The sequence below is a fragment of the Pyrenophora tritici-repentis genome, chromosome 10 (genome assembly GCF_003171515.1).
Source record: "Pyrenophora tritici-repentis strain M4 chromosome 10, whole genome shotgun sequence".
Lineage (NCBI taxonomy): Eukaryota > Fungi > Ascomycota > Dothideomycetes > Pleosporales > Pleosporaceae > Pyrenophora > Pyrenophora tritici-repentis.
The window spans coordinates 3,863,420-3,883,665 of NC_089399.1; the positions used below are offsets into that span (position 1 = coordinate 3,863,420).

The 20,246-nt window shown below is 51.4% G+C and overlaps 6 protein-coding genes across 6 annotated transcripts; 3 read left to right on the forward strand and 3 right to left on the reverse strand.

The window, feature by feature from the left end:
* Nucleotides 1–263: 263 nt before the first annotated feature.
* PtrM4_053210 (F-box domain containing protein) lies at nt 264–5,852 on the reverse strand (the record flags this gene model as incomplete). The annotated part of the gene is made up of 6 exons (XM_001937082.2): nt 264–453; nt 512–828; nt 880–1,488; nt 1,535–1,645; nt 1,698–1,883; nt 3,867–5,852. The coding sequence occupies 6 exons, from the start codon at nt 5,850–5,852 to the stop codon at nt 264–266; spliced, it is 3,399 nt and encodes a 1,132-aa protein (XP_001937117.2).
* Nucleotides 5,853–6,361: 509 nt separating this feature from the next.
* PtrM4_053220 (high affinity copper transporter) lies at nt 6,362–6,988 on the forward strand (the record flags this gene model as incomplete). The annotated part of the gene is made up of 2 exons (XM_001937080.2): nt 6,362–6,418; nt 6,467–6,988. 2 exons carry the CDS (start codon nt 6,362–6,364, stop codon nt 6,986–6,988), a joined length of 579 nt encoding a protein of 192 aa, XP_001937115.1.
* An 865-nt stretch (nt 6,989–7,853) lies between these two features.
* On the reverse strand, nt 7,854–9,539 carry PtrM4_053230 (uncharacterized protein; the record flags this gene model as incomplete). The annotated part of the gene is made up of 1 exon (XM_001937079.1): nt 7,854–9,539. The coding sequence occupies one exon, from the start codon at nt 9,537–9,539 to the stop codon at nt 7,854–7,856; it is 1,686 nt and encodes a 561-aa protein (XP_001937114.1).
* Nucleotides 9,540–11,925: 2,386 nt separating this feature from the next.
* On the forward strand, nt 11,926–13,048 carry PtrM4_053240 (Cutinase multi-domain protein; the record flags this gene model as incomplete). The annotated part of the gene is made up of 2 exons (XM_001937078.1): nt 11,926–12,433; nt 12,522–13,048. The coding sequence occupies 2 exons, from the start codon at nt 11,926–11,928 to the stop codon at nt 13,046–13,048; spliced, it is 1,035 nt and encodes a 344-aa protein (XP_001937113.1).
* Nucleotides 13,049–13,335: 287 nt separating this feature from the next.
* PtrM4_053250 (PotE, Amino acid transporter) lies at nt 13,336–15,234 on the reverse strand (the record flags this gene model as incomplete). Its single annotated transcript, XM_001937077.2, has 2 exons — nt 13,336–14,890; nt 14,942–15,234. The coding sequence occupies 2 exons, from the start codon at nt 15,232–15,234 to the stop codon at nt 13,336–13,338; spliced, it is 1,848 nt and encodes a 615-aa protein (XP_001937112.1).
* Nucleotides 15,235–17,216: 1,982 nt separating this feature from the next.
* Nucleotides 17,217–19,022, forward strand: PtrM4_053260 (uncharacterized protein; the record flags this gene model as incomplete). Its single annotated transcript, XM_001937076.1, has 1 exon — nt 17,217–19,022. The coding sequence occupies one exon, from the start codon at nt 17,217–17,219 to the stop codon at nt 19,020–19,022; it is 1,806 nt and encodes a 601-aa protein (XP_001937111.1).
* Between the last annotated feature and the right edge of the window lie 1,224 nt (nt 19,023–20,246).

Below are 20,246 nucleotides of genomic sequence, written 5' to 3' on the forward strand. Positions count from 1 at the left end.
GTGGGAAGACGAGCATATGGTATTGCACAATGGAAAGGGTATTTGGGTTTGAAAGAAAAGCTCGGTCCTCAGCAGGAAGAGGAAAGATGGAGTATACCGTTCGTTAAACCAGTCCTCCCACTGTAGTAATTTTTACTCTCGATAACTTAATGAGGGAGCCAGCTCTTGTCAAATTTATTCTAATTCAATATACCAAACTACTGATGAGAACCACGGTGTCCTTCACACACGTCTCCTATGTTATGTATTGTAGCATTTGAATACTAAACGTCGTTGTCAGAATCACTGCCTTCTCTGTCTGAGTCCGATAGTCGCTCGGCAATCTTCCAAAATGCCGTCGGTCCCGCAGGTCCGTGGGCGTCGAAGTCCTTGTCGAACCATGTTCCGATAACACCGCGTGGACAGCGCATGCCGCCAACTTGGATTCCGTCGCTACGCCACCGCTCCTCACCGCTGTCACAATGTCAGCAATGCCCTGTGGAACATAGGATCACAGGAACTATAACCCTACCCTTGAAACACTGAGATGGTCTGCCAGCGAACCTCGCCTTCGCGCGTCATCCGAACAGTACCACGAATCCCAGAGTTGGCATTGGGATCCCACTGGGCGTTTACAGATCTTGACACGCCCTCGAAATGTACTATGGGTAAGTCGGGGTGATCCAAGGGGCCCGGTGCAGTGACATCGGTAACCCAAAGACTCATGACGATATGTCTGAAGGCCTCATCGGCGGTAAGCGCCTCTCTCGGTCTGTTGGGCGGTACTCTCATTGCCTCGTTGCTGAAATTAAAATGCCACAGGTCTTGGTAATCAAGGAAACAGACGAGCTAGCGCTATTAGATTGGAGTCCTTGTTTCCATGGAAAAGGTGTTACTCACACGCCCATAGATGGCCGAAACACCATAAGGATCTTTCATATCCAAAGCAATATCCGGCTGGCGTACGAGCGTCAGGTAATCTGTTTGACCTTGACCTGGGCGCTCTGTCTCTGCAGGAATCAGCCCATCGAGCGCGCGAAACCATGGGGCCTGGTGTAGTTGTGGATCCTTTTGGGAGCTTAGATGGGAGTTGTATCCAATGACAATCATCAGACACTCTATCATCTCCCAATCCACACGCATGCTGCCGTCCTTGCGGAACGGGCCCCATTGGTTTTTGTCGGTATAATTTCGCAGGTCGTAGACGTGTGACCTGGCATACGGGTGGTGGGCGAGATCATTCCATTTGAATTTCCGGGGAGTGAATCCGAGTAGGCTGTGCAGCTTCGCACTTAATTGACGGTCTTCTTCGTTGTCAGCTGGCCGGTGAGTCAATCCCCCTGCACGTCCGTAGAGTGATGAGCGACACATGAAAGCATTGTGGTTCTGTGGTATTTTCTGGAAATAATGTTCAATCAGCTGTTGGTTGTGCGAGACACCGGAGTCGTCATTCGACATGGTGGCGATGAGATGTATAGCTGTCGTACAGACGCTATGAAACGCTTCTGTCTGTATATGATGAGTAAGCGCATCTATTAAAGTAAGGGATAAATACCTTGACATCATTGTGAGCGGAATGGAGGATCTTTTGGAATTCAACCACTCTCTTCAATTCCCTTGCCCAGTCCGGCTCTGGATCTTGCGGCTTTCGTCGACGAGGGTCATCCTAGAACACAATTAGTCTTTCAAGTGTAGATGAAAGATCGATCAGTCCATACAAAGTGCTTCACATATAGGCTCTTGTGAAGGCGCGTGTTCTTTGTGACGAACTCGTTGAAGCCCTTTGATGCCTGAGCACATGCTGCAACGTCTTCAGGGTTGATCTCCTCCAAGATCTTCATCAGCATATCATAACAGAGATCAAGTAATTCAGTCATCGCGTCGATTATACAGGTGGCAGTCTTCTGTGTGGCAGTTGTGAGTGAAGCTGATGAGCATGAGGCGTGGGTGATGGGGGGGGGGGGTTCGGAGTTAACGTGTTGGTTTCCAGATGACTACCTAGATGTGGCACGGCGGCACGACGGCACCAGTCACTTTCGCATCACAATGACTGTAGCCCAGAAGTGCTAGGAATTTGTCTCGGCAAGCGCAATTACGTTTGATGAGACATCTGTGAGTACACACCTAAAGTACAGCTTTGGAGAGACGGAGATAACGTCACGATAGCCGTTAGCGTCTTTCATTAGTCAGCCGTATTCCCATCAAAGCGCTAGGTAGTAGCTGATCACAAGTCTTGGAATCGATAGATCTTACAAAGCATTACAGCACGCTATATGGCTAAACTGTTGAGAAAGAATGACTCTCTCAGTCATGGCATGTAAGTGTGTCAATTGCTAACTATACAAAGCTCGGCTAATATAGAGCGGTGTGGGTCATGTGACTTAGCGTCCTCGTGACAGGTGACCGGAATATTCTCAACACTCCCCCATAAGCCGATCAGCTGTACCCACTACTTTGTATAGGTCTTGCAGTCGAAGCTTCTTCTCCCTTTATATGCTTCCACTGAACGCCTTGCATGCACTTTCCAACACTCCCCCAGAAGTGCCTTGTCAACAAGAATGAAACCTCCCTGTCACCCTATAGTGGCCGTTACGTTGCGAGTCCCTCAAGTAAAGTGAGGTATCGGCCGAGTGAAGAGTTGAGGAAAGAAGGTCGAGAAAGAAGGTCGAGAGAGAAGGTCGAGAAAGAAGGTCGAGAAAGAAGGTCGAGAAAGAAGGTCGAGAAAGAAGGTCGAGAGAATTTTCGCGTTTGAAAATCAAGGTAGAATCGATATCACCAACATACCGACTCTCCCTCGACTCCTACGTGAGAGTCAGCGCTCCCTCAGCTTGGTACTCCCAGTACTCTAGCTGTGTACGCTCTCCTCTATCCTAGCGCTCCCCTAGCTTAGTACTCCCAGTACTCTAGCTATGTACGCTCTCCTCTCTTGTTGTCCCCGCTCCGTTCCTCCGCTCCTGCCTCCTTGTCTGTGTCCTATTCAGGGCTCCAGACCCTAACACCCTTATTCTCCCCCATCGTTATATAAGCCTTTGCTTCTTTGCGTTTATTTAACGAAATCCTTTGGAAAGAAGATAAAAATCGATCGAGAAATCGGGTGGGGGTAGGTGGGTAGCGTTCGAGAGAGTAAAAAAACTTCGAGCACCGTCAAACGGTAGGTTTTCGAGTTTAAGGAATTGAAAGTAGCTGTCGAACTGTAGCTACTAGTTTAAAAAGAAGGTCTCGAAAGGTTACTATCGATAGGCAGGCAATTCGAGTTGTTTTCGGAAGAATCGATGGTTACCGTCGGTAGGTAGGTATTCGAATCGTTGTCAAAAGGTTGGTTGAAAAGGGATAGAGCAACCATTGCTCTCTTCGACTCGCGCGTCGGAATTGGGTATAACTCGCCCAAGGTATCTTCGAGACGCTCCCAGCTTCTCCGGACGATAGTCCATTTTTCTTCGGACTTAATACCCTTCGCGGTAGCCAGGGCGACGGCCCAGTGTCTTCAGGACTTAATACCCTTCGCGGCAGCCAGGGCGACGACCCAGTGTCTTAGAATATAGAAGGCGACGACCTCCTGGGTTGTTCTGGCGTAGACACGCATATACCAGCTTGCTGCCCATATCGAAGAAACGACACTCCGGACACTCACAATGCACACGCAAGCGCGTAAGCCGGGCTCATAACCTGTTGAGAAAGAATGACTCTCTCAGTCATGGCATGTAAGTGTGTCAATTGCTAACTATACAAAGCTCGGCTAATATAGAGCGGTGTGGGTCATGTGACTTAGCGTCCTCGTGACAGGTGACCGGAATATTCTCAACATAAACATACAAATATTTCGATTGGGTATCAATAACACTAAAACAACACTACCACTCCAAGCGATCGTCGCACGTCAACCGCACATCCCACTTGTCATTTCCCTTCATCACCTCGCCACCCTTGTTGGTGTTCGCTACTATCCGCCTCAGATCGCTAATCATGCCACCAGGCCCCGAGGCAAAAACATCCGTGCCTCCTCGTACAGTACCAGCGACGAAATCCGCCACAACAGCATCGAGGTTTGGCCTTGCCTGGATATGATTCAAGCCCAGATCCGACTTTGAAACTCCATGTACCGACAACGCCGAGGACGCATCAAGAGACGACGAGGCGGCGCTGGATGTAGCAGGAGCAATCTCCTTTGCGCAGTCGCTTGCACCAACTTTTTCCGAAACAGCGGGTGGCGGGATGCCGGCTTCTTCTGCGGCGCGGGTAACGTAGATGTGGATGCCGGTGCGAAGGTTGCGGCACTTGCGCTTTAGGATCGCGAGTTCGGGTGCAACCCAGTCGATGTCGCTTCGGCGACGCACAACCCACACGAGAGACATGTGGCGATCGGGTGTTTGTGTTTGGGAAGCGAGATCAAGAAGTACGGGTAGGACGTAGGCGATACCGGTACCGCCTGCGATGCAGATGACGTTTGAATCGGATGCTAAGCTACGCATGGTGCGCTCACCATAAGGACCGGTCATTACTACAGAAAGGCGGGCAGCAGCCATTAGACCTTCGTGCGACTCTTCGTGGTTCCCAATGTTCGCGATGCGCTTCATGGAAAGGTCGGCAATCTTCCTGGTTTCGCCTTTCCTGGCGCGGAAAATGTACGAGTGGCGTTGGGTGTCAGCACCGAAGACTGGGCGGCTGATGGGCGTGAATGGGTGAGACTGCCAGATGCTGCTGTCAGGGAACGTCAAGTAGAAGTGCTGACCGACAGCCCAAGCGTCTTGAGGATGGTCGTAATCCAGACGCACGACATCGCCGTTGACTTCATCCTTGAAGAGCGAGATGTTTGCAGAGGCTGCCCGAAAACCCATGTGCCCGGAGGGTAGGAAGTTGTAGTGTAGCAGTGCGGTCCTGGCGAAGCGGATACCGCGGTCAATGAACCAAACGATGAGGCCTGGTAGGAGGAAGACCTTGAGTTTCTCCCAGTGTCCCCAGCAGGCGCCAATGTACACCATGGCGAGGACGTAGTGAGCCTTACGGAAGAACTCGTAGCCAGTCAGTCGAATACCCCATGGCGTGGAGAGTACGACGAGGAGGGTCAAAAGAATCATTGCGACCAAGCCCCAGACCATATAAGTCTGCACAATCCATTCTATGGCGACGGTGGGTTGAGGCTGATACAGACGAATTTCAATGATGCACCAACCGATGGTGTGGAGAGCTGATTGAACAAAGATGATGTATCCAAGCCAGCGATGGAGGAAGTTGAAACTCTGGTATGGCAGTCCCGTGACGAGCGATAGGATGGATTCGCGGGTCGAGAGCATGACGGAGAGGGGTGTGAGGGCATATGCGAGGACTCCGATTCGATCAGACCACGGTCCGAGACTGCTGCGCGTTTGATATAGGCCGGGGATCTTCTTCACGGGCGTTACCCATTTTTTGTAGACAATGCCAACGAAGGTGAAGATGGTCAGGTAGCCGGTCAGGACTAGTAGCGTCAAGACCTGGGTACGCGTGACACGGCCAAAGATTGGTCGCGCAGCATCGGGAAGGAGGTATCGTCGTGCGTACGCTGGGATGGCTCGTTGTAGTCGTTCGAATGCGCTGCGTCTTCGCGGTACTCCCTCGCCTACCACCGCCGGTAGTTGGACGCCGGACGGCTGCGATCGCGCGAAATGTCGTCCGACACCCCATATCAGCAGTATGGCGCCAATAGTCGCCCATATGATGCCAGTGTATAGCATTCCCAGGTCATGGCTGTGGTAGACGATGTCGAGATATTCGCAGGAGCCCTTGTCGTTGGTACATGGGACGAGACGAACAGAATAACCCCAGTGCGGCTCAACGGTGCTCGCCTCGCTGAAGTTTTGAATGTGCGCCCGCGGGACCAGCATCTCGGCGGCCATTTTCACTCAACACAGCGAGTGATGATGACAATTGAAGATTGGATGATGGACTGCATTCTATACAACGTGCTCCAGACGTCAGGTATATAAACACGAGAGGCGAATGCGACAGATTTGGAGTGAGCATATTGTCGTGCTGCAGCCAAGGCCCTAGAAGGACGGAAAGGCTTGGGAGCGGGTAGTGATACCATTTAGCGTAGGAGCGAGGGTATTTGAGCAAGTAACCCCACAAGCACGGGCAAATCGTCGGTATGGATTCGCGGGCCAGACTACGCGAACGGGCTGCGGCAGTTGATCGAGACCCGGTGTATATCATATCTATCGCCTCACCCACATTACTTGGGGCAGAAGACTGAACGAGGTTGGCAGCTGTCCTACCAAACTTTGTACCTGTGTTCCCTTGCCGGCTTTTTCATTTTTCCTCAACGGAACCACCTCTATAAAACTGGAACCAGGATTCATCCTAAGCAACGGCGTGCACAAAGATACACCAATTCACATAATTCAACATGCACGGAATGTCAGGAATGGGCGGCATGGGCGGGAACAATACATGCGTAACAGAGGTATGCATTTCAACCGCCATCTAGAGAGCATTACTTACAAACTTTTAGATGTTGTGGAACTGGCGGGTCACCGACGCCTGCTTCCTCTCCTCATCATGGCACATCACCAACAACGGCTCAATGGCTGCTAGCTGCATCGGCGCCGCCCTCCTCGTCGTCTGTCTCGAATTCCTCCGCCGCGTCAGCCACGAATACGACGCCTTTCTCCTCCGCCAATTCCAACGTCAACTCCACGCGCAACAAGCCGCTCTAGCAGCAGCCGCGCCCTCAAACTGCTGCGACGGTCCCGTCACAACGCTAGGAACCCAGCATGCAACTTTCCGCGCCAGCTCATTACAACAATTCGTCCGCGCTGTTATCCACGGGGTCACGCTTGGTTTGGCATACATTGTCATGTTGCTGATTATGTACTTCAACGGCTGGATCTTCATCTCAGTGGTGCTGGGTGCCATTCTGGGCAAGTTTCTGTGCGACTGGTTGGTGGTTAGGATACCTTATACTGCGCCGGGAGAGAAGGAAGAGCGACGTTCTTCCATCGGCGCGGCTGGGCCTACTGGTTGTTGTGCTTAGGCAGGTTTTTCGGTACCCGAAGAGTGGATTTATTAGATACCCCTACCTATATGAGCGTCGCCATATATGGCAAATGAAATTTTTTCTCATCTCGTTCCCACATCCCAAGAACCAGGTAGCCATGAGCAATCAACGATGAAATTCAGGTCAACTTAGAAGACTCGGCTTCACTGCGTCTACCAAGCTCCGCTACTACGAGAACATTTGTGCTGGCGCTTGGCAATATGTTCCCGCGGACATGCGTTTGCTCGGCGAATCGTTTCAAATAATATCGTGCTTACGGCCGACTGATCCGTCGCCACACCCTAGCGTCACCGGAATCGAGAGAGCGTTCTTTTGCGCACATTATAAATCGATGCTAAGACAGCTTGTAAACCCGCTCATATCAGGTGTCCATCGCGGTACTCTAGCCGTGCTATCATTGTCTTCATGCAGTTAACTGTTAATCCCCGGCTTGACAACGTGCTCATAACATTGGCGTGTGCCACTTAAATAGACGCCTCATCACTTCTAGAAAGCATTAGAAGGTAGGAGTTCTATAGGCTTGAACTGCTTTGGCTTAGGTGTGCGTTGTTGATATTGGCCGGTATTTCCTAAATAAAGAGATAATCACATACAGAGCACGTAGGAAAGGGTCAGGGAGTTAGATGGGCTTGGAACACTTTATCCCAGAGAACATGCCTCTAACATCACCAAATTCCAATCATGAGTAGTGGGGGTAAGTGCTCAAAACAATGCAATTAACCAAGATTATGCTCACTCGCGCTGAATGCAAACGCAAAAACAAACACAAAAGCCATGCAATAGCAAACCAGCATGCAAAACACCATGCCAATCATCAAACCCGACAACACCAAACAGACACCTACGTCCAAAGCCTCCACACAGCATCGACCTTCTCTAACAGCTTAGCAGTCTCCCTATGCTGTTTCTCATGATCCGTCAGCGCACTCAACTGCCCGCGCATAATCTCCAACGAATTATGATAAACCTCACCCTGGCGCCGCCGCAGGAGACCCTTGCAGCCATTCGCTTCTTTAAGGATCTCAGCGAGGTATCTGAGCATTCTATCGCGGCGGGGCGGATCGACCCTGCCGTCTACATTTCTGACCAAGTAAGTTGCGCAGTCCTCGAATCTACTGGCCATGAAGAGGGCATGACTCAGGACGGCGGTGCGCGCGATGCTGATTTCGAGGGCCGTCTTGGGGCTGCTGTGTGTGGGTACGGTGGGGATGCCATAGGGTGGGGGACAACTGGCTTCGAAGCGTTTCCTAAATTGCTCATCTTGTAAACGCTGCATAGCCTCGTTGAACGCCTTCAGGTCGAAGCCGGCTGGCTTGGAGGCCAGAGGGTCGTCAAACGGAGTTGGATTATAAACGGCCTGCATGACAGCTTTGAGGCGATGACCCATGTCTGCGACTTCAGGTAGAACATGGGCCTGGCGGTTGAGAAAGTCGAATAGCAAGTCCATGCGGTTCATGGGCCACGCGTTCTGCAGCTCCTGCGCGCCGACTTCTTCCAGGGGCATCTCCTTGGCGCGTTCGTTGAGGAGGTCCTGGATGGGGTTTAGCAGTTCCCATGTGATGGTGTAGACAACTGCTGCAGCGTCCTGCTCGTTGTAAGGCAGCAAGACTTGTCCGAAGAGAGTGATGGCTGTGTCGAGCTGAGGGCCGTACGAGACAAGCTTCTCCAAACGTACTAGGTACCGCTCACGGTAGTAGAGGACTTTGGCTATGATCTGCTGTCGGTTGGCTTCGATCTGTCGTTGGTTAGCTTCAATCTCCTCGGCCTCGCGGATCTGTGCAGCCTTGTACGCCTCCCACTCGTTGAGCACAGTATTCTGGAACTGCTGCGTGTTGAGCTCAACAATGGCAGGGTCAAGAGGGTTGTTGCCAGATGGGAGGAAGGCTGGCTCCTGCATGCGCTCCTCGCCCAGGATAACCGTCAGTCTATCATTGATAAACCTCTGGCGCTCCTCAGGAGTCTCTGTCACGACTGGCGTTTCCGCCACTTTCTCGGGTGATTTTGAAGCAGACGGGGTAACGGGGCGAGCAGGTCTGCTCTTGAGCCATGCGGCGTGTTCCTCACGACGCTGGGCCTCTTGTTGCTCCTGTAGACGCCACCGCCTAGTATTACGTTCGGCTTCGCGGCGCTCAAACTCCTCAACGTCCTCCTGACGGGTAAGAAAGACTTTCAGCTTCCTCTTACTCTCGGCGTGACGTTGCTTCCAGATGCGGCCCTTGGCAATGGAGCGTGACTTCTTGAATTTGTCAATGGCGGCCATTGAGGCCTTCAGCTTAGGGATCACCCGCCCCATCAGCTGAAAGGGCTCAATACTAGACATTACTCTGTTCGTAATATTGGTTAGACCCATCAAGGACTCCTTGACAACGCTTGCCTTGGGCTCGGCCCTCGAAATGACCTCATTCCCTAGATTAGTGGTGGACTCCGTGACGACGCGCACGTGCGTCTCGGCATGCAGGAGGACCTCATCTTTGTGGATCTGAGCCTTTTCTTTGACCACGCGGCTGATTTTGCGGATGAAATTCATGGTGATGTGAGTGTTGATGTTGATATACAGTTGGGTGGTAGCACTAGATGGTTCAGTTAAAGAGATGTAAGGGGTGATCTTCTTACTGAACGCGTTCGAGCGCTGTGAGTTAAGTATTAGTTACAATCTATATTTTCGGTTTGAACTCTTGGAACTTAAGTAGGTATCCGGTAGAGACTGCGTGTTTATCGTTCTGATCAAGAGCGCGGGTGGTTTCTATATGCAAAAGGATCGTGCTGGTGACCAGTGGAAGATTATGGCGGGATGTCGTTGGTCTATGGGGAATAGTTTCCAAATGAATACGGAATTTTATGGAACGGTTAGTATATAGATGATGGGGCATAGCAGTGGTCGTGCGCGTGAACAGGTGGGTGACAGTGTAGGGGACAAAGAAGCTCTGTGTGAGGTATTGACTACGTCTATGACTGGCTATTGCTTTGTCGGTGACAAAGGCGGTCTGGCAATGTGTGGAGAGAACTATCGCCATTGTTCCGTGGCAAGACAAAAAGCAGCTACACAACGTCAATCTGCGTATTGCGAGATGATGTTGCCAGAAAGTTTCTCTACCAGCTGCACAATGCAGTCATAGCCATTCAAAGACTTTATACTGTGCATAACCTGCTGTAGGGAATACACATGTATTGAAAAAGGTATGAGATGAAGTGACGTGATAGACTATAGTATGTGGATCATGACTGTATGAGAGAGTGGAAGAGAAGAGTGCTCAGCAACGCGGTATTTCCACCTCGCAGTTGATAAGCAGCATAGACGCTGTCGGAAAACGAATAAGCAATATGTGGATAACTGAGACACGATCTTGAACAAACATTGAACTACATTTGCCATCTGAATCAGGGCGAGACACAGCGATAACAAGTCTAAGTCTTCCAATGCTAAGTAAAAGAAATAGAAAGCACTAACTAGGCATCATACTAACGCGTCTATGTCAGCCCGACTGATCTCAAACCAAGCGCGTAGGCTATCCTGTTCCCCCAAGGGGACTGCGTTGGTGTAATGAGCAATGGTACTTTGACTGCACCTACCAGGAATCACGTAGAAGATAAGACCAAACCCTACAAAAAGTCAACATAAAACCTCAAACATAAAAGCCCCAAGAAACCCACCTCCACCTCCACTTCCTCAGGGGCAACCCCATACAAACCACCACCACCCAGCAACACGTCAGCCGTCAGGGGTTCGCCTAAGTTAAACAACCCACACCCGCGGACCTCCCCCGAAAAAAAAAGCCCAATCACATGCGCATAAACCCAAACCCAGCCGTCACATCCAGTCCAGACCGCCTCCTGCGTGTGCCAACACTGAAGTCTCGATCTCGAACACCGGCATGCCATCGCATCCACCACATCGCCATCTGACAGGCAGTCAGCCAGCCCTGCCTCCAACCCTGCAGCGGGCGCTACTGCCAAGCCCCTGCGCCTCTTCATATCAACGGTACGGATCGAGAAGCACGGTCCACCAGTACCTCGTTGAACTAACGAAATGGGAAACGCAAGTGTGGCGCGGCGCTTAACCACACCTACGTAGAAGGAGATTTGTTAGTGATGCTGTGGTATGTACATGTACCCTGCTGGTGCCTAGGCCGGATGATCGTAGTGGTTTGACGGCCAGACAGTCTTGTACGTAAGTTAAAACAACCCTGGTGAACAGAACAGGACCATCGTAAGTTAGCTGCCACCTGCCCTGCCCTGCCCGCGCGTGGTGAAATACAAACGCAAACTTAACGCAAACGCACGCACAGTCCCCCCCTTTTATTACGCACACACGCGGTTGAGAGCTCGAGAGAGTGAACACGCAAGCTCGATGGGGAGGTTCCTGCGTGAAAAAAGGCTTGGGCGAGCCTCTTTGTGGCAATTTTGTGGCGCTGTGAACCAGGGAGCCATTGCCGAACACCCGCGTTGGCGCAGTAGGTGCTAGGCGCAAAAGGGTCATAGCAGAGTCCAAGCCTACACACGGCTTGGTATTGATGCAGGCAAAGGAGAGGGCACGAGGGCGGAAAATCAAGTTTGTTTCTAACTAACTATATGGGATAGGGTAGGGAATGGGGGTAGGTGGAGGAGGGCTCGTGCTTTATTCATCATTATGGGGTCTTATTTGCAGAAAGGCAGGTTTCTTTCCCATTTCACCTACCTACCTACGTACGCGGTTACTTTCGTTTACCTTTCCCCTGCGTTCATCGTCGTCATTCTCTTCTTTTCTATTGTCTTCTCTTCTTCTTCTTCTTCTTCTTCTTCTTCTGACTTGCCGATTAATTGCTTTGGACGGCTATCTACTATCACCTCTACACACCCTAGTCACTCATTCGCCCTCCAAGGCCCTCTACTCTACTTCGCGATACCATACCCTTAATCCACTAAAACGCCTAATCATGAGACTCCTTCTCCCCTCTCTCCTCGCTCTCATCAGCGGTGCCAGCCTCGCCGTCGCCCAACAGCGCTGCGACGTCCCCTCCCCAGGCGTCTACTGCAACACCACCGACATCCTCGCCTACCAGACCACCGACTGCAAGCCCTTCCACATCTTCGTCGTCCGCGGCTCCGACGAGCCCTACCCCGGCCGTCTAGGCAACCTCACCAAGCAAATCTGCGACGAAATCGGTGGCTCCGACGCGTGCGGCTTTGAAAATGTAGAGTACCCCGCGAAGAGCACGGCGTGGGGCCAAGGCGTATGGTGCGACTCTGCCAGCAAAGGCGCTGCAAACGGCCAAGCGCAGATGAAGGACTACAACGCAAATTGTCCCGACTCCAAGTTGATTGTGCTGGGTTTCTCGCAGGGAGGGTCCGTGGCGCAGGATATGCTCAGCGGGGGTGGTGGTGAGGTGTTTGCTTGCAAGCAGGATATGAATCCAGCCTTGGACCCTGGTCTGGCTGCTAAAGGTAAGCGCAAGCGCGTCTCTCTCTCCAGCGCTTGACGTCACACTGCCCCTCTGTCAATTGATCTCCCACTAACTTCGTCACCGTGCAGTTGTCGCGGCTGCTACGTTTGGCGCCGTCGTCCGCTCGCGAGACCAGGATTTCACCGTCGGCCAGGGCGTCAATTATGATGGGACGAGTCCTCGTGCGCCAGATCATCTCAAGGCTTTAAACACCTTTTCCGATCGCTTCCTCGATTACTGCCACTATGGTGATCCTATTTGCGCGGTGGGGTCCCTGCCTGCAAGCGTCGAGGAGCACTTGAATTACTTTGTCAAACATAATGCTCAGGTTATTGAGTGGGTCGCTGCCATGGCCAAAGTCGGTGCTGGTGATGCTAGTGCGAAGCCGAGCAAGCCCATCCTCGCCGTTTCTCCTTGGTCAACGAGTGTTGCTGCTAGACCTGCTGCCGCGACTGGATCCGCTTCTGCTACTCCTTCACTTATCGGCACTATGAGCGTGACACGCTCCAGCTCCAGCGCGAGTGCAACGCAGACGAGTCTCACTGGCGCTGCTCCCTCTCTGGGTGCTGCGTTGGGATACTTGATGGCCATTCCTCTTGCTGTGGTTGTCTTGTAAAGGCACTTCGCAGTATACTCACCTCAATTGAGTGCGAGATACGGACAGAGACCAGCAAAATGTATAATACCGAACAAAGCATGAACCAAATGCAAATATGGAGTTTGGAGTGATGGAACATGGGAATTGGAATTAGATACCCATTAACCTCTAAACATCTAATCATTATCATCGTTATTTGTAATATACAGTGACGGCTCGTTCTAAGAAAATGTCTCAAGCCGATGGGAAGCCCAACTCTACCAGAGAAGCGCCTTTATGCTGTGTAAAAATTGACGAGAGCGAAATTACAAGAGACCAATGGTCCTCTGCTTCATGGTCCTGACGTCAACGTTCTGCCAAAGGGCAACGCTGAACAGAGTCATGCAGTAGACGCACACAGCCGAGATGAGCATGTACTTTTGTGTCTGACCGTAGCTGAGGTTGATGGCATCGCGAGCGGGGCTTCCAACAGGGTAGCCGGATTGTACGTCGATGTTACCGTAAATATTTGTGATGTTGTCGAGGGCGCTCGCGGGCAGATTCGCCTTGAGACGAGCAGGGAAGACACCAGTCCAGATGGCACCAGCGACGGTGGAGCCGATAGCACTACCGATCGCAATAATCATCGATTCGACGGCGAGAAGAGCAGGGAAGTCCTGTTGCTTGGACACGGCCATGAGAGTGGTTTGTTCCGAGACGACGAGAACACCGCCACCAAACGAGATGAAGAGCATGCACATGACAATGTAGCCAATGTTCTCGTCGGGCTGGCGGAACTTGATCATGAGACCAACACCCAGCATTGTAAGAGGTACGCCCCAGAACAGAGAGTAAATCTTGAGCTTTCCGTAGTAGCGCAGGGCAACACCATACAAGATGCAGATGAAGCAACTGCCCATGGTGTAGATGTTGGCAATCCATGTGGCGTGTACGGGCGTCTGGTTGAACAAGACAACAAGCAGCGAGTAAAAGTACGAGTCCCAGCAGTACCAGCCAATGTACAGCGAGCCAGCCATGGTGTATGTGAAGATGACAGTTCGGTTCTTGAGCAGAGGCCATGGGATGAATGTGACTGTGGCACCATACTTCTCCCAAAGACCAAACGCAACAATCAAGAGCGCGCCGAAAACAAGGAAGCAGATGATCAGAGGTGATTTCCACTCATCGGCCTGGTAGGTGTAGATGTTGAAGGCAACGAGGAAGAGCGACAGTCCAGTAGCCAGGATCAAAAGGCCGACGGCATCGAACTCGCGGAGGTAGTACACGACTGTCTGGCCAAAGTTACCCCGGCTTGGTCGTGGTTTGATGAGACCCTGCTTGCGTGCTTTGCCCTCGTAAATCACAAACAAGGCGATGAGAGGCGAGCAGACAATAGGCGCGAGGATTGCAAATATACCAAACGCCCATCGGAAGCCAATGCCACCAGGAGCTATAATGCCATTGACACCATAGCCGTAGATCCAAGTGGTAACAAGCCAGGGAGAGGATGCGTACGAGATGAAGAGGGCTCGGTTCTTCAGCTTGGAGGTATCGGCAATGAAGACAGTAACAAAGAAGTTGATACTGTTATAGCCGACGTAGAAAAACGTCTGGGCGGCGCAGTAAGCCTTGACGTTGTTGCAGGATGCCATCAAGACAAGGCCAACGACATAGATGGCCACACCGAGGCAGAGACCAAAAGGTCGGCCCCAGATGTTGAGGATTTTGGCATAGGGGAGCTTCCAGATACCAGCGACAATTGACGAAATGACAGTAGTCAGAGCGGTCAAGGAGTGTTTGTTGAAACTGCTGGTGACGTATGGCGAGAGGGTACTGGAGGTGCTGGAAGTATAGGCGGTGAAGAACTGGATGAACCACATGCTGGAGAGTCTTAGTAACGTATACTGAAGTATCAAAATAGGGTGAACTTACAACATGTAGGCCAGCATCAAGTCTCTCTTCTTCCAGATGAGAGAGGCAGCCTGAACAGCCTGCACACCTTGTTCGGCGGTAGTGTCGACCTTGTTCAGCTCCTCATCAGAGTCATTGCTCATCGGGGAAGACCTTGGGCTACCCAGCTTCTCGTCAGGACGAGAAACATCCATGCTGGTGTGTCCCTGGAACGAAGCGGGGACGTCGGCGACATCTTTGTTGTCAGCGTAAGCGGAGGCCTTGTTGCCAGAAACCAAGGCACTGCTGGTCAATCCCTTGAAAGTGAAACCCATCTTGAGAATTGTTGGTAGAGGACAATTCCAACATCAGGAGTGAAGGGAGATGCAGAGATTGATAAGACAAGCACCCCCGCGAGCTGCAAGCTTATATAAAGCAAGAGCGATGCACTCGGACATGACGGTCCACTGCAGTGCATCCTGTCGTTCCCGGTTGTTGGCTCCTGGTCAATGGGTTGGTAAATAGCGCACTAGCTCTCCACAAATGAGGAATAGTGTTTGCTCTTTGCAGTTGGTCCTCCGGGGATAAGCTCACCGAAGCTCGGCGGAGAAATCTTATCTCGATAATCAATCGGCATCAGCGACGGGGGTGGGGCCAATGGGTAGTGGCCGTGGCGTGACGTGTGGGTTATCAGATGAAAATTCTGCATCTAATCAGATCAGATGGGAAGCCGCCAGTCGCGACATGCAGCCTCCATGGAAGCTCACCCCATCATCGTGGCTTGCTGTTCCGGCCTGCATTCGTTAAGCGGGGCACCACAGCAGTAGGACATGAGCTGAGGGCTACGACGGCAGCTGCTATCTTAACCTTGCCTTCACGGCGTTCCCGATGCTACTCGACAGCTTCTTCCGACCTGGTGGACCTGTCCGGCATTGGCGCCTTTTGTTACTCCATGGCCGTACCGTAGTGGCAGTGTCAGAGGCCAAAAAAGTTTTCTTGGGAGGGGAAATAAGCATTCCAGAAGCAAGTCTTTGCAGGCATTCTGCTCCTTCCTATGTGCGCCAAGTTGGTGTCCCATCTACAGGTACGTACAGGACGGATGCAGGGCCAGATGACTTGGTGTAGGTGGGGTTGATGTCAGCATTAGAGAGGTGGAGGCACATGGCATTGTTAATACGTATCTCAGCCGTATTCGTGGGATTGTAGCAGTAAGAGTTGAGTCCTGAGTCGTCTGGTCGTGAATCCATCGGCCTTCAAGTCGGAGACGGTTGATGCGGCACAGGTTCGAGTGACAGCATGCTTGGCTACCGATACTCGGAAGGAAGTTGACTTGTATACGTTCCTCGCGCACGAGCGTCCTGCGTAGGATGGTGTCTCCAGCAGTCATGGTTTCGCCAATCTGACTGCCCAGTCTAATCATTGGTCTTCGCAGATGAGTCCTAGTTACTACAGGACCTCTTTGTTCCATGTACGGTCCATGTTGAAGCTCTTGAGTGAGAGAATCGATATCTACAGGCTTTGGTTGTTCTCTCCAAAATGTCCATTGTATATTCGATTGGCTACCTGCCTTTGTTCCGGTTTGTGTTGTTGAGCTGGGTGATGCGCCCCCCCCCCTCATCCGTCGGCCATTAACCAATGCCATGTCTCATAGCAACGTGCGAATGGGTAGCTGTCATCGTATGCGGAAGACGGGTCTATTTCCCAAGAGGGCTGACGTGGTCTTGCTTCGGGCAATGCCCGTACTTGTTATTCCGCTGCATGCCGTCGAAGTAAAAGAAGCCATCATCGACGCATATACTGTGGCTGCATTTGTTTGTATATTAGCAGCAGGCATACCATGATATACTCTCAAGGCCGTTGTGTCATGGAGTATCACAGCCGAAGATGAGTCACGTGTCTTGTATGACGTTGCCAAGGCATTGCGCGTTGGCCGCGTCCAAAGCGCTTACATTGTGCATTACTCATCGTGTAATATGCATAGGCACTCTAAAGTCCAGCCGCTCCTTGTCAAACAATCGTACGCGACAGCCATCAATGTACGAGATCATGAAGATAAAGATTGCCTGGCTCGGGTATACCATGCAGGAGGCCAAGCGCGCAACAGCCAGGGGCGAATGGAACATCGCACCGCCTCATCCTATTGTTCCGTCCCATCCCATCCCATCCCCATTGCTGAGAGAGGGGTATCGCGACTTCCGCCTCCACTACAACTATGATCGTATTGTCTGTGCCTTGAATCTCTCTCTCTTTTCAATGCGCTACGTGTGCAAATTGAATCCCGAGGTTTGAGTTTGGCTATAGATGCTTCGACGCCACGATGCCGCATTTGACGCCCTCACGCATCGCCATAACCATCGTCGCTTTCTCCCTCTTCACCTTCTTCTGGACATTCGGATTGCCTAGCCAGACCGGGGAGCCTTCGCTGCCTGTGATAGACCACTACAACCACAAAAACGTGCACACCGACCCTATAATACCGCCTCCAGTCATCGAGACGCCACCCACGACACCGACCACGCCGACACGGGAATCGCACGTACCAGCCAAGGCGACACAGGACGGAAATGGGCAGGCAACAGCTTCTGCATCGAGCACAACGGGTATCGCCGAGTTTGAAAAAGATGGTGGAAGATGGGAAGATGCGATCAAGAGTACGAACGCGGCCAGTGCGACACTAGCATCAGCGACAGACATAGCCGCCGAAGCCGACACTGCGCCTGTGGCTCAGAAGTTTTGCAGGGACGTTCGCGGTGCACCACACGTCATGGTCGTACTCAAGACGTCCAAGGCCGAAATCGACAAACTATCCACCCACCTCCGTAACCTCTTATCATGCGCACCCCACTTTGCCATCTTCAGCGACCACGCCGGTGAGTTCCAGGGTCACAAAGTATACAACGCGCTCGAATCCATCAGCGAGGAGGCCAAGATCAAGCACGATGAGTTCAAGGAATACCAACTCATGCAAGCAGACCCGGAGCACAAGCCTGACCCGAAAAAGACAAAGGCGTTGGAAAAGTGGAAGTTCCTGCCCATGGTGTACAAGGCCTATCATTTGAATCCCCATATCAAGTTTGCCGTTTTCATCGAGGCAGACACGAGCTTGAGCTGGTCGAACCTGCTGCAATGGATCAACAGGCTGGACTACCGGATACCATACTACAGCGGAGCTCCTTCATTCATATCCAGCGTTCAACTGGCGCAACGCGGGCCCGGCATCATGTTATCTCAGGGTGCCCTACGGCGATTTGCAAAATCTTACGATGAACTATACATGACAAAATGGGAAAAGAACGTCGGCGAGGAATGCTGCGGCGACTTGATGCTAGCCAAAGCTCTTGGTGACGCACACGTCGAATTCTATGCCTCATGGCCCCTTCTCCAAGGCGAGCGTCCAGAAACCCTGGATTACTCGAAGAAACAATGGTGTGTACCTGCCATATCATGGCACGGTATCAGCGGCGACGAGCTGGTCCGTCAATGGGGAATTGAAAGAAAGTGGATCAGTAAGCACGGCTGGGAAACGCCATATCTGTTCCGCGACGCCTTTCACGATTCCGTGCAGCCACATATTGAAACTCGAAAAGCAAACTGGGATAACTTGAGTCAGGACACCAAGATAATCGCACCACAAGGACGACAGCAAAAGCTCAAGGACGATGCTGCTAAGAAAGCACAGTCAGCAATCGAAAAATCCGCACCAAAGGAAACAGGAAAGAACACTGGCGGGGAAAAAATCAACGACACCAAGAAACCCGACACCACCAAAATCGACCACAAAGCCGACATCCTCCAAGAAGCCGGCACCCCTCCCACCAAATCCGAAGAAACAAAGATGCAGAAAAGAGAGGACAGTGTACCAAACTGGGACAAACTCCCCGAGAAAATCGCCGACGCGGCCGACAGTGTCGACGCATGCCAGAAAGCTTGCGAAGCTGTTGCAGACTGCCTACAATGGCGGTACACGGGCAAAGGTGATGGAGAGTGCCACTTGAGCAAGGTGCTGAGACTAGGTGGGCCCGTTGGAGATGGCAAGTGGACGAGTGGGTGGGTGACGGGTCGTATTGATGAGGTTACCAAGGAGTGGGAGTGTAAAGAGGTGAATTGGAAGTTTTATCAGTGAGATGTGTAACCCCTACACATGGGGCTTATTGGAATAAGTGTACAGAATGAGAGGGAAGTTTAGGTGGCTTTTAGGCTACAGAGAGTTTGGGAATGATGGGCTGTTCGCAGCAACTGTCGTTTTCTTGTAAGCGCGGTTCTTTACTTGTGGCTGTATACCCTTTTAACCAGCCGGTTTATGTTGTATATGAAAAGAAATATCATGCAAGCTGTTGGAAGGTCTATAGCACTAGTGCTGAAAGGAAATAACGATAACTAGGAATGCATTCTGTTCGGTGATGGTGATTCTGAGAGGTGTTCTGATTGCTCATTCTGTAGTTGATTCTGAGCTTCAGCAGAGTCTGCAGAGCTTATTTCGCTTTGGTTATCCGCCATCTTGCTAGCGGGTGTTGACGCGTTGTCGGTGTTGTTGTCTCGCTGGTTGGTCGTGCCAGCGCTTGTTGTTGTACGTGATCGGATCGTCCGGAGACGCTCGTACGGTTGAGTTGTATTGCGTTGCTGACGCGCTCTGTGTTCGCGGATTAAGCTAAACCAGCAGCTGTAGAGGGAGGTTAAGAGTGCTTTGTGTTATCTCTGCCTCGCTCTGTTCTTAGCACAGAATCTTCTCCCGGGAGTATAACGTCGTGCGTCAGGGAGTTCGTCGAAGATGCGGTCTGTCTCTTCTACCTTGCTGTCTGTGATCGCCTTAAGCAATCACTGATCAGTGTTGGAAGGTCTATAGCACTAGTGCTGAAAGGAAATAACGATAACTAGGAATGCATTCTGTTCGGTGATGGTGATTGATTGTCTACGAACATAGCTGCTACGAAGGTATACCTAAGCTCTGCGCAAGGTGGGCCGAAGTCGGGCCGAAGTGTCCAGCAGCCGACGTCTCTACCGATACTCACGATCCGACACAAGCCAAGTTTTTTTTCTTGCGAGTGGTATACCATGTTGCACATGAAAAGACACCAACCAGCAAATTCAGTTTCCAAGACATGTATGTAATCAATTGAAAAAGAAATATAACATCCAAGTCATCTGTCCACGTACATCAAGGGTCAAAAAACGTAATAAAACGTTGCGGGGGGGTATTGTATCCCAAAGCCATCATCCATCATCTCTCTCTCTCCATCAATCATATTATCTTCTCAGCGTGAAAAAAAACATCCAGCAAAGTGGTAGGGAAAAACCGCTTATCTAGCTTTCCAAGCTGATTCAATATCGCCGTAAACGCCGGTCGTAA